This window comes from Cyprinodon tularosa, unplaced genomic scaffold, assembly GCF_016077235.1.
Source record: "Cyprinodon tularosa strain WSP-4 unplaced genomic scaffold, ASM1607723v1 ctg32, whole genome shotgun sequence".
NCBI lineage: Eukaryota > Metazoa > Chordata > Actinopteri > Cyprinodontiformes > Cyprinodontidae > Cyprinodon > Cyprinodon tularosa.
The window spans coordinates 2,175,911-2,189,653 of NW_024039030.1; the positions used below are offsets into that span (position 1 = coordinate 2,175,911).

General features: G+C 39.4%; 1 protein-coding gene across 5 annotated transcripts in view; it reads right to left on the reverse strand.

The window, feature by feature from the left end:
* march8 (membrane-associated ring finger (C3HC4) 8) overlaps positions 1–13,743 on the reverse strand; it is a 102,237-nt gene that overhangs the window by 2,155 nt on the left and 86,339 nt on the right. For 3 of the 5 annotated variants that reach the window (XM_038292976.1, XM_038292975.1, XM_038292978.1), the window contains exons 5-8: positions 12,843–13,706; positions 5,024–5,204; positions 4,030–4,165; positions 1,578–1,592 (exon numbers count right to left, since the gene is read on the reverse strand). In XM_038292976.1, coding sequence (XP_038148904.1) covers positions 1,578–1,592; positions 4,030–4,165; positions 5,024–5,204; positions 12,843–13,706 — 1,196 coding nt within the window. The remainder of the gene's footprint in view (positions 1–1,577; positions 1,593–4,029; positions 4,166–5,023; positions 5,205–12,842; positions 13,707–13,743) is intronic. The other 2 variants (XM_038292977.1, XM_038292979.1) reach the window with 2 other exon arrangements.

Below are 13,743 nucleotides of genomic sequence, written 5' to 3' on the forward strand. Positions count from 1 at the left end.
CAGTGAAGGCAGATTAATTCAAACTCATAAAACATGAATTATCTGGATGCCCAGTTTCACTCTATTTCAACAAATACCTTTCTATGGAAATATACTATTTTGGACTAAAACTTTTAAATCACTGTCTTCACGCCTCATAATAATAATAACATATACATACATACATACATACATACATACATACATATACATATATATATATTATATATATATATATATTATATATATATATATATATATATATATATATATATATATATATATATATATATATATATATATAAACTAGTTTAAGAGAGGAAAAACCTACTTTCAAATAAGGGCTCTATGCGGAGCCCCTCTGATGACATGGTCAAAAAAAAATTTTAATTGTGGCCACGAAGTAGTATTTCGTGCGCACTAAGTAGTATTTCGTGGCCACGCAATAAGTATAACGTGCACACGAAATACTATTTCGTGGCCATGCAATAAGTTTAACGCGCGCACGAAATACTATTTCGTGGCCACGCAATAAGTTTAACGTGCGCACGAAATACTTATTAATAATATTAATATCATTCCTAGACAACTGGGTAAGCAAATCGAGCGCGCCTTCTCTAAGGCGCGCTCGATTTGCTTACCCAGTCGGTCTCCGCCAGTCTAGTGACATTTGTTGCTAAGACGCCATTTTAGGTGGAAAAGGCGTAGTGTAAACAACCGCAGCATAGCTAAACGAAGGACTAAAGGCCAGTTTACATAGCAGCCTGTCCAAGATAAGTCATTACAGTTAACATAAGCCTGAAAACAGGGGCGGATTTATTGATATTATTAATAAGTATTTTGTGCGCACGTTAAACTTATTGCGTGGCCAGGAAGTAGTATTTCGTGCGCACATTATACTTATTGCGTGGCCTCAAAATACTACTTCGTGCGCACGAAATACTACTTCGTGGCCACAATGAAACATTTTTTTTGACCATGTCATCAGAGGGGCTCCGTAGCTCTAGGTTTGAAGTAATGAAGATTATTTGTTGCTGATTTTTGACATGTCAAAAATATCTTGCTGACCTAAGGGGTGGTTAATTATGCACCTTGTTTTGTTTTAGCTTACACTTGTAGCCAAAGGATTAAAAAAAAATAAAAAGGGAAAACACAAATGTTTGTCAAATTAAGACAAGATAGATTATCTGACTGTTTGGTCTCCTATAGCACAAATCAAGGCATTAAGCTTCATGACTGATTAACAAAACATAATATATGTTATAAAAAAATAATGTAAATACAAAACAACAAAAGAGAAACCATTTTAATGTAAAAAATAAAATGTTGTGCATTTTATTATGAGCCTTTCTTAGTGTGAAATTATGGTTGCCAGTTTTAATTTATTTTTCAGGTTAAAATGTACCACAAAGATTTTAAATCAAAGCGTATTCTTGGACTGATAAGGAGAGATGTTGCTCATCCTGAGATTAAGACAGAAAAGGGAAGAAAGATGAGGGATAGGGGTGTAAAGTACAGCTGGAAAAGAGCTGACATAACTGACAAAAACAGGCTGACGGGAGAAAAAAACGTCAAAAGGCCAAAGTTGAAATGTTTACCTGGGATTCTTCGGGCTGCATGAATAAATAGAGCGTAAGTGTCACGCATCACAAAACACAAAAACAGATTTCAGAAATTAATATAAAACACCAAACATTACATAGGTAAAATCTTAGAATGTGGTTAATCAGGAAAATCTGTTGCTTTAATTAAAATCATGAACAAGGGTTTTAAAGTGTATAACTTGACAGACGTAACCAATCTGTCCTCAGATTTCTGAGAAAATTAAAGGGGGAAAAAAAAAGAAAAAACAGCAGCAATGATGAGAAAATACTGTACATCACCATGGTGACTGAACCTGACAGTCCTCAGAGGCTCGGACATTTCTGATTCATCAGGTTGAGCTTAACAAACAGCCTGCTGCTCCATCTGTACACCGTCTCAGTAACACAAAACATGCCAGGGATGGAGCACTGAGTAACAGGAGCCTTACTGCCAGCCAAGGCCATAATGTCTCTGCATTAATACACCCATCTACATCCTAAATCCTGATGGTGCTGTCCGTGTAACAGAGTGCTGCTGTCTGTTTGCTCAGATGGATGTGAGAAGGAGCACATGAAAAATGTACAAGAGGTTCTAACCCACTACTTTATTGGATCAAGTTTCTAAGAGCCCTAAAACCAATTTCATGCTGGACAGCTGTTCACTGCATTGGTGAGGTACAGGTTAATTGTTATGATGAAAATGATTCACATTAAAATAAAAAAATAAAGATCCAAATCATCAAAACATTCTATTAAAGGTTTTCACATAAATCAAAGCGATGACTGAAAAAATACAAAGCCCCTTTTACTACTAAATGAACTTTATTCTCACTTTTTGATATATGTTTAGCTATTTTATTATTACTTTTAATTGTGGAAGATTAGGTTTTTTTCCTTTTTAATTTTCCCATGCTAAGCTAAGTGGAAGATAATCTAAATAATCGAAAAACACAGATTTTCACATCAGAGGTATTCTTTTAATATAAAATTGTCTACTGTTTTAGAATGGATTTGCGATGCAGCTCAAATAACATGTAAAAGCATCTGAACAAACCTCTGTAGCCTATTTGATAACAGTTTAGAAAATTATTAAGTCACTTATATTTCTTTTTGATATATCCCTCCCTAGTAAATAAAAAAGATGAAAGTCTTTTTACTTATCAGCTAACTACAGATGTGTTTAAAATTAAGTTTTAGAGAAAATTATTTGTAGCATCCTTTGTCTGTTAACATAATTCTAAAGTTAGGATTGAAAATACAGCAAGTTAACTTGTTTTACAAGACTAATATCCACAAACTCTGACCTTTTAAAAGTTCCTTTTAGGATTTGCCATATGCATTAAGCTGAACTGATAGAGATGGTCAAGAAGAAAGTTTTCTTGAGTTTTAATAAAACATACAAACTTTAATACACACATAAGGTTAATAAAAATTAAGTTAAGTAGTCAGTTCATTCTTTCTTTTTGTAATTTCATGTATTTTATTCTAAACTAACTTGCAGCTTACAGAAGTATCAACAATGATCTTGACATTCTCCCTTAAAGTACTATCTATATTTTAAATTTCAGGTTTCTTAAGAAAACTGTAGCCTGTTTTTGTTATAATAAGACTATACTCTAAAAATATTAACCTACAAAGCTTCCTGAAAATCGTTCGATTTGTTATAAGAAAACATTTCTTTAAAACACATTCGAATGTGTTTCATGGAGCAATCACAAATTATTATTTGAAAGAAAAAGTTGAAAATAGTGATGTTAGGAACTGAAGGCATCTTTTTGGATGGAATATGGTAGGAATGTTTGTCTTTTTGTTTTTAACATATTGGTATCAGTCCGAAAAGCCAAACCGACTAACAACCAGTATATATTTCAATCTATTCTCTGTTTTGTTTTTAAATTATTTTAAGAGGGGGAGGTTTGTCAGACTGGGGCTGCAGCTGGATTGGCGGAAGAGAGAGGTGTCACACATCTTGTTTTTGGTCTACAGTGCTCAACACCCCGACCTAGTGAAGAAACAAGGCTTATTGCTCCTTTAAATACTTCATTTTTTGTCCTTCTGGGTATCTTTTGCCCTATTCCATTCCTTCCTTTCACACCCACGAAATGAAAATGCCTACAAACAAACATGCTTACAAACAAAGAGACTAAATCGACCAAAAGCTCAGTGGATAAAATGTATGTTTTTTTATAAAGTACTTTTTCTCCATGACTTTTGGAATGAAATGTAGAAAAATTGGTTACGCAATTGTTCTGTTAAGCCTCTGCAAATATATTACAAATATCTCTAACAACAAGAAAGGTATACATGTAATTTGTAGTTCTGTAAATGCATAAATGAATGACCTGTAAAGGACAGAAAATAGCAGTTCAATGGCACCAACCACAGTACATGGTGCACAAACACTCAGATTATGGTATGCTGTGTGGTATTACTGTGTTTGTAATGTGTGTATCTTGACTCTGCTGACCATTTTTTATTTCATCTGCTGTTCTGTCGATGAGGACGTAGAGGGACCAGACCACGCAGGTGATTGCAATGACGTGGAAGGTAACTGAGCACATGATCTTCCTTCTCTCGCTCGCGGTCATCTGTAGTTTCTCCCACTGCGGCAGATGGAAAATTACATTCAGACAGAAAGCAGATGTTTCTTTATTTTAATTGGGCATTTATGTTTGGCACTTTTAGCAGAGAAATACCAACATATAGCATTCGGCCTGCTTAGATAAAGAGGGTTGCTACACAGTGTTTCTTGGCAGAAAAAGCTGCAACCTGACACAATGGAGATAATCCAGGTGTTTGCCAAACAGCACTATTAACAATGCTGGAAAACAGCCCAGCAAACTTTAAAAAAAAATTATTTCCATCATATTACTACTATAAATAAGCAGTCTTCTCTTTTTGTAAAAATCCAAATCAGTAATTCCTATCATGAAATTGCCAAGCTGAAGGGTAGATCTCATTAAAAGCGTGCACAGCATGTCCTAAAAGCAAGCTTTGAAAAATACCTCTTACTTTGACCATCTCTGTTTCATCTTAGTATTTTCTGCACACTCATGTGTGAAAAATGTCTAGATTCACCCATGGAACTGAGAAGCTATTAAGAGGGCACCATTTGTTTAAGGTCTTTTGTGCAGCTAATGAGGGGTGGAAGAATTTTAATTAGAGTGTCCAGCTACCTTCAGGCCACAGCAATTGATAACAACCTTTAAAGAATGTATGCTTCATCTAAAGCGTTTCAAATTAATCACCCCCCCCTCTCATAATGCACCCCGTTTCAAAGCTCACAGTCATGGTCATGTTATCTGTGTGACAGGTTGGATGCAGTTTTTCAGCTTCATGGGATGTTAAATGAGTAAGAACACTTGGAAAAGAGTCCAAAACTAAATCCTGAGTGCATCTAATATAGAAATAGAGTGGGTTACCGTGGGTTGCACTTTGAATCAATGTAAATAAAGATGTACCTTGCGCAGTGGTTTGAGCTTCGTTTCCATGATGAACTCATATTTGCACAGCTCACAGCAGCGGGTGTCTGAGCTCTTGATCCACTGCTGCAGACAGCTCTGGTGGACGAAGCGCAGGCTCCCTGTGCAGTGGCACGGTGTGATCAGAGGACTCTCATCATCTCCTTCACAGTGACAAATCCTGTTGGACACAAAGAAAATGCAGTCACCACAAGCTGGATGCAGGACAGTTCAGACACTAAGAAGGCAGTGGGGGGGAAATCTAGTAGATCTAATGCTTTCTATCAATCCATTCCTCTAATTCTTTCTATGTTTCTGGTTAAAAAGTAAATTTAACTGGATATCAGATACATATTTGGGTTGACTAGCGCCCTCTCTGGATTTATATAGTAATGCAACTCTGCAACACCAGTAGTTTAATACTGCTGAGCTGGCTAAAAGAAGTCTTCCTCACTTTATCTTGCTTACAAAACATAAGACGAGTCCAGATTTTTGGAAGTATTTATGGTTTTGAAACAAAAGGAAATCAAAGGAGCTCCACGTGTCACTGCTATTAAAGAAAATGTCTTTTAGGACTGTAGTTAGCAGGTGACATGTCTGTGTAGGAGCACAAGGCAGGCCTGCTTCCTGAGCAAAAAGCCTGTTTCTTATAAATCGGGCACATTTCAACTGACCAAAGATACATTAAAGCTGTATTATGCATTACATAATACAAAACTAAACTTTTCTGATTTCAATGTACAGAAAATTATTTCAACATTATTTATGTATTTTCTGCAATAATCAGTCCAGTTAGCTATTTTTGGGTGTTTTTTGTCCATCAGAAATACCAGGCAAAAATGTGACACATCAATATAAACTTCTGTTGTGCATTTGCAGAAATACACCGCAACAAGTTAGTTTAGAAAAACTAAAATTGCCTAGAGATATCAAAGGTGTAATGGTACCTATTCAATAAAATTTACTATACAACTTTTAAAACATATTTAGAGAGCAAATGCTGACAAATGGACCTAATTAAAGCCATGGACACAGTTTCTGGTACAAATCGACAACAGTCACAGAGATACATTTAAATCTGGGGCAGAAGGTATATAATGATCACAAACTACTACAGCTTTAGTTTAAGACAGCATCTAAAAGCTCATAGAAGACTAAAACTGGAGCATTTGGACCGATCACATCAGCTATACCTTCACAGAGTGAAGATAAAGTAGGCAAGATCATGTTCTGGGGCAGCTCTGCTGCATCTTGGACAGGGTTGCTTACAACTGTAGAGGTGAGAATGAAATCTTAAGGCTATTGAGGTATTCTGGAAAATGTGCTGCCCACTGTCTGAAATCTGGTCTTCCTACAGTATAACCATGCAGCCTGGGGAGGACATGCTTCACCCCTAAGACAGCCATAGATACACTATATTGCCAAAAGTATTTGCTCACCCATCCAAATTATTGGAATCAGGTGTTCCAATCACTTCCATGGCCACAGGTGTATAAATTCAAGCACCTAGGCATGCAGACTGTTTTTACAAACATTTGTGAAAGAATGGGTCGCTCTCAGGAGCTCAGTGAATTCCAGCGTGGAACTGTGATAGGATGCCACCTGTGCAACAAATCCAGTCGTGAAATTTCCTCGCTCCTAAATATTCCACAGTCAACTGTCAGCTGTATTATAAGAAAATGGAAGTGTTTGGGAACGACAGCAACTCAGCCACGAAGTGGTAGGCCACGTAAACTGACGGAGCGGGGTCAGCGGATGCTGAAGCGCATAGTGCGAAGAGGTCGCCAACTTTCTGCAGAGTCAATCACTACAGACCTCCAAACTTCATGTGGCCTTCAGATTAGCTCAAGAACAGTGCGCAGAGAGCTTCATGGAATGGGTTTCCATGGTCGAGCAGCTGCATCCAAGCCATACATCACCAAGTGCAATGCAAAGCGTCGGATGCGGTGGTGTAAAGCACGCCGCCACTGGACTCTAGAGCAGTGGAGACGCGTTCTCTGGAGTGACGAATCGCGCTTCTCCATCTGGCAATCTGATGGACGGGTCTGGGTTTGGCGGTTGCCAGGAGAACGGTACTTGTCTGACTGCATTGTGCCAAGTGTAAAGTTTGGTGGAGGGGGGATTATGGTGTGGGGTTGTTTTTCAGGAGCTGGGCTTGGCCCCTTAGTTCCAGTGAAAGGAACTCTGAATGCTTCAGCATACCAAGACATTTTGGACAATTCCATGCTCCCAACTTTGTGGGAACAGTTTGGAGCTGGCCCCTTCCTCTTCCAACATGACTGTGCACCAGTGCACAAAGCAAGGTCCATAAAGACATGGATGACAGAGTCTGGTGTGGATGAACTTGACTGGCCTGCACAGAGTCCTGACCTCAACCCGATAGAACACCTTTGGGATGAATTAGAGCGGAGACTGAGAGCCAGGCCTTCTCGTCCAACATCAGTGTGCGACCTCACAAATGCGCTTCTGGAAGAATGGTCCAAAATTCCCATAAACACACTCCGAAACCTTGTGGACAGCCTTCCCAGAAGAGTTGAAGCTGTTCTAGCTGCAAAGGGTGGACCGACGTCATATTGAACCCTATGGATTAGGAACGGGATGTCACTTAAGCTCATATGTGAGTCAAGGCAGGTGAGCAAATACTTTTGGCAATATAGTGTAGCTTCACATAGATCCAGTCTACTGCTGGTGCTAACCCTGCTGATGTAATAGTGTCCAGTCCTTGCAAAACACAGAAGTGAACACACTCAAAACTGCATTGCGGATGGCTTTCTTTAGAAGTGGCCAGAAAAAAAAAGTGTTTGCATCAGTTTGACACTTTAAACACATTATTACCTGAGACCTAGAAATAATAGTAAGAGAAATATAGAATATTGATTTAGATAAAACTTTTATCCATTTTCATCCTTAGTAATTAAAAGGTTTCTCAATTAATGGGGTCTTTATAAGCATTAGAAACCAGGATACTACAAGTCAGTACATTTATAAAATGAGGTTGAAAACAGTTGTTTTCAAACAAAAGCATTCTCCAGCATAGGTTGTTTTTTCACTTTCCTCTTTAAAACCACATCTTAAGTTGTAGTCAATACAGGTTCTATAAATTGTGACTTGGAAAAATCTGGGTATATTGGACTCAATGTTATTCAATTGACTGAAAGTATCTGAGATGTTACAGAAATTCCAGCAGATATGTTTGATTAATTTATTTAATTTTTATTTTCCTTTGCAAAAATGGGCTTTAAAAGTCTAGGAGAGAAGTTAACGCCAGGTCTAAGCAGGACCTCAGAACTACAGATATTGTTGGACTGGAATGACAGAGCTATTAAGGGATTTTTTTTCATAATTATTATTGTTACAATTATCAAAATCAACTTATTTCTTTGACCTTTTTAGGATTTTTCATGTAAGTTTTCTAATAATCACTGTGTCTGCTGTGCAGTCATTCTGGTTCTGATCAGGAGGACTAAAGCAGCCTTATTTTTCAAGGCCAAACAGCAGTCTGCAGCTGCTAAGGAGGACATCTGGTTGCAGTGATTAGTCATGCACATTAAAGAGGTATACTTTAGTCTGTCACTTAAATGTAGTGTGTGTGCAGATGAGACTGATAAGAGATGCAGACGTCACGCACTCATCCACGAGTGAGTCGGGTCTGAAAATGCTGTAAATGTCAGTAAACCGTAAAAGTGACTGAAGAAAAAGTTGTCACGGTAGCGTGCAATCTGTCAAGCCCTCACAGATCTCAAAAGAAACAGGAGAGGTAGTTAGAAGGTGAACTAATGGAGAATAATATGGACAATTTCTCCACAGAGGCTTCATTGATAACCATCAAAAACAAAACACCCACAAGGCAAATCGGATAATTTTCCAGTTGGAAGCATGGCATTCAAACAGATCGCATTTATCCCTGAGTTAAGGACAGCATAAGAGCAGGAGAAGAAGCTCATGTTCCCACACAGAATGTGAAGTGAGTAAGCAGGATAATGACTATTTGCAGCCCTACCTCATCTGGCCAAAGAGGTATAAGATTAAAAGACTAAATGAACAAAGAAGGATAAAAATAAGTAATTTACCACAGAGGATGAATTGGAAGGAACAAGGTATTAAAGAAAGCAATAGGTGAAATTGACATCTCCAGTTGAAGCTGTTGTCTTGTGACATGAACAGATATCAGAATGTTTTTTCTCAATAAGTAGGCAGGAATAATCACAATGAAATCCCAACACCTCCACATAAAGCATATTAGCTTATAGAAAAGAGGGAAAACCTGTTTGGGTTAGAAATGCAGGCTGCCTTTTAAGATAACCACAAATTCCAGCTTTGTCTTCCAATGCAATGCGCAGCTGCATACCTGCATAATTAGCAGAACCATCTCATAAAGTCCACAGCAAAATTAACACGATTCATGCCAGCAGCAGCCCATTCTATATGCCATTTAGCAGGGGAAGTTGAACATTTGCATCATTCCAGCAGCTGCAGCGCACCTTCCGACTTTCACAGTCATCTTACGTCGTTAGAGGCGATGCCAGACTATGTCAACATGAAAATGTGAGAAGCAAAACAGAATCGGGAGATCACAAGGAATGCAAGCTGAGAGAGAAACAAGCTGGGTGAGAGTACAGTACGTCCCTGCAGAGGCATTTGCTCTCTTCATATTTGTTCCTTTTTCAGTTTCCTCATACTTTTCTCCTGAGGCATTCCTCAATTGTCTGGGCTGCAATCTCTCAACATGATGATTTAGAATCCTTCCCTCTACCATTTCTCGCCAGTTGTTTTAAAATTCGATTTTCAACCAAGAATTAAAGTTCAGTTTTATGATCAATTGAGCCTAAAACCTTTACAAATTACAGATAAAATTACAAATTTGCTACATTAATATGAGTGTATGAGGCACTACTGAGAAGCGTTAAGAAATGCTGGAAAGATAAAGGAGCATATAGAATGGTTTACTAATCCACCTCCCCCAGATGTTCTATATAAGAGGCGATGATTGACGTCGACTATAACTACTACATGAACATTAGATGATGCTAATTTTACAAATATGTTATTTAATATTAATTTCATTTTTGAGAAAACGTAAGTTTTCCTCCTAATGTCTGTGTACTTGGCAGTCTCTAAGCTGCATTGCAAGCTGCACACATAAATACAGTAACTGGTCTGCTCTCTTGCTGCAACGGTTGCAAAACAAACAAATGACTGAAGCATCTGAGGTGGGTTAAAGAAGTTTTAAAAAATGTTCTAAAGCCTGAAGTGATCTAATATATGGAAGTACTTTTAATTTAGACGATGAAGATGAAAAGGAGGATTTGAAAGGGGAGCCTCTGCAACACAAGCACCACAGAGAGGGTGAAGCCGAAGAGGCCACACAGAGAGACTACTGATGAGCTGAAAGAAAATAAAGTTAAATTTACTCAACCAAGTTAGACATGATGTCCATCAATCTCATTTTTCCTCAAAATAAGAGTTAATGGAGATGTTCAGACCTACATTTAATTAACTTTGCACAGATTTACCTCTACTTTTTTGTTAAAATTGAACCACATATGAGTTTATAATATCCCAAAAAATAACATTTTAACCAGCCAGTGCATGGATTGCTTCCGTTTTTTTAACAAAACAAAAAAACGTTTTAAATGATGGAAACTGGTTGCTGAGTATTTTTTTAGCCGCCTCCATTATATTGCATTGTGACGCTTTGTCAATAAGTGAGCTGGCTAATGATTAAAGTGGAAAAACAAGCTCTCGTGTACTTCCTCAGGTGAACTCAGGTCTAAGCTCACGCTCCTAGCCACGAGACACAGTGGCTGGCACAGAGTGTTTTTGCTCGTACATGTGTTAACAGTCAGAGGCTACACAGGCTATTTGAAGCCCATAATCTCAGTTGCTCTCTAACCTGTGCCCGCCCACATCTAAGCTCATGTTGCTTTTTTCCTTTAGTGTAATGAAATAAGAGCAGCATTAGCACAGGCCACAGCTGAGGGGGCAACGAAGACATAATTGGTATCGAACTGGGCTGAGGACTTAAATCTCTTCAGTCCAGCGAGTTGTTGCTGTATTGACAAACGGACGCTGTAACCCAGAGGAGCTCGCCGTTGAGCCTCTGGCAACTAATCTTTACTGCTGCTATGAAGGCTCATCAAGACAGTTCATTTAGTCATGGCCTGAGCCTCTATCAAATACTTCCCTGTAAGGCTGCACTCTGTCAACCTTTTGAACCAAGACATGCATTAAATAAACCTTTCATCCACTTTTTACAGCAGAAACCAGCTTTAAACGTCAGCACTATTACATTTTCAGCAACGACCTGCTGGTCTCCATATATTTCTTAATGTCCTCAGCCCTCTTTTCCGCAGAACTTCAAAAATCTCAGGAAAATCAATTACATGTTCATTGAGACTTCATCCCACCATCAATCTACCCAAGATGAAAAATTATTTTAAAAGCTGTTTGACAGCAGAAGTGTGGGGTAAGGATGTCAAGAGACCTTTACAAATCCATGTAGGGAAATTAAATGTAATGAAATGACACTATAGCCAGCTTATTGCTCCGAACACTAAAGATTATAAAGGTTTGCAAGAAGATGAGGTGAGGATGAATTTGTGTTTTCAGTAATGTAAAAACATTTTACCCTACCTGTCTTGCTGATATTTTTCAACGAATATGTGAAATGCGTGTTCCTATGATCATGACTGAGAGAACAATATCTCAGATACAAGTGGCTAAAAGGAGTTTTCTTTGCAGGGTGCCTAGGCACTACTTTAAATAAGTTGAGCTGTCAGCTCAGATGGGTCAAACATCTGTTTCGGATGCCCCCTGGACGACTCCCTTGTAAGGTGTTCCAGGCACGTCTAACTCAAGGAGGCCCAAGGGATGGCTCAGGACTCAGAGGAAGGACTTGGGCTTCTCCAAGAAGGGTGGAGAAGATGTCCGGGAAGGGGGAAATCGGGGGGTTTCTGCTGAGACTGTTGCCCATGGAGACCCGGTCCTAGATAAATGGAAGATGAATAGTACAAAAACTAAAGTGTGTTTTTTTTGATAGGTAGTTATTTTGGTCTTGTAACTTTTTTATGAATGCCATTTTGCCCATTATCTGTCATTAGATTGAATGTTGAATACTGATGTTTACCAAAGCAAATGAAGTCTCGGTGCCTTAAATGCCAATCTGGATTTATCTGTGGCCTCTTAGATTGGCCATTCATTTTCTTTAGGAATAATATTGATGGGCTAGGCATTCATGGGATGCTTCTCAATTCTTTTTATAATGTTTATCACCGTTTTTGCCGGATTGCCAAACCCTGAGAAAAAGCTTGGTAAACCTTTTCAGATTGATGGATGCCAAATGGTTGTGTCTCTCATCTGCTCTGAAACAACTCTAAAGGTTTAGATATTGTTGGACAACTTTTCTTTAAGAGTCTGCGTGATTCTAGAGATATGGCTGAATGTGTCTAATGAACTCAAACAAAATAAAGTGTGATTAACCACAGTTACTCATTTTATACAGAGGAGTATTATTTTTGTGGTTATGTTTGTATCATATTAAAATGATGAGCACACCATTTCAGAAGGGTAAACAAGGCAAAAATAAAAGGAAACCTGGAAGCACGGAAATAGTTATTACTGACATAGGGCAACTATATTGGGCTCCTCTAACTAAAAGCTCCACTCTGAGCAGAGCTTTGGAGGATGTACACAACTGGATTGGGCGATTACACTACAGGAGGAGGATCCCTCCACTACTGAACAGGTCTCTGGGAGAACTGCCACATTAACTGCACGATGGAGGGTTACAGGGCTGCAGACCGTCCAAACAATCACCCACCTGCAGCAGTCCCCTGATAGAGAGTAATGTGACAGAGGCCCTGATTTCTCCATCAAAGGCGAAGAATGGCACTCCAGGTCCACGTCCTCATCCATATAGCACAGAGGTGCTAAAAGAGTCCCAGACACACTGTCCATTATGGGGGCTGTCAGCATCATGTTTGCCTCCTTGGAAGCTGATCTGGGAAGCTCCACTTCAAACACACTGTCATCTCCTTGAGAGAGGAAGCCTGATTCAGCGCCTTCCAGCAGAGTACTGCAAGATTTGGCGATGTAGAGGTGAGAGGCGTAGCTTCCCAGCTCAGAGCATTGCAGGCTGGCTGATGTAGAAGATCGGGAGAAGGGAAGGAGGAGATGAAGCAAGTTGGACCCCGGTGTGGAAAGAGGCTGGACAAAACTGTTTTGATGAGAAGGAGGAGCAGGACTGGTAGGGGTGGACAACATGTATTTGTGGTTGTTCGTGAGGGAAGGGACGAGGTGGAGGCTGGTGCGGGTTGAGAGTGAAGCATCTGGGCTCTCTCTTATAGTGGTGGTGACCGGATTGCTACAGAGACACTGAGCATGCTCGGCCTTCGCATCCAGTTCTCCCTCCGAGCACGTACGATCTATGAAGTGAAGCCCCTGACAAAGGTTGTCCACACGTTGGCCCATGTCATTCAGAGACAGAGAAAACTTGAGGGAGTTTTTAGGCTGGGCGCTGACAGAGGCAGGACGCAGCATGGAGAGCCAGTCTCGCTGTTTGGTGTATTTTGAGCCCCGCAGGGAGTCTGTGCAGAGGGTGGTTACTGAAAGACCCTTGGAGGTTTTACGGTTGGAGTTCAGCAGAACCACTGCAGTCTGTTTCTGAGTCTCCTGATCCTGACTGCTGTTGTGTAGATGTTTATGTATGCGTGTGTTCGTGT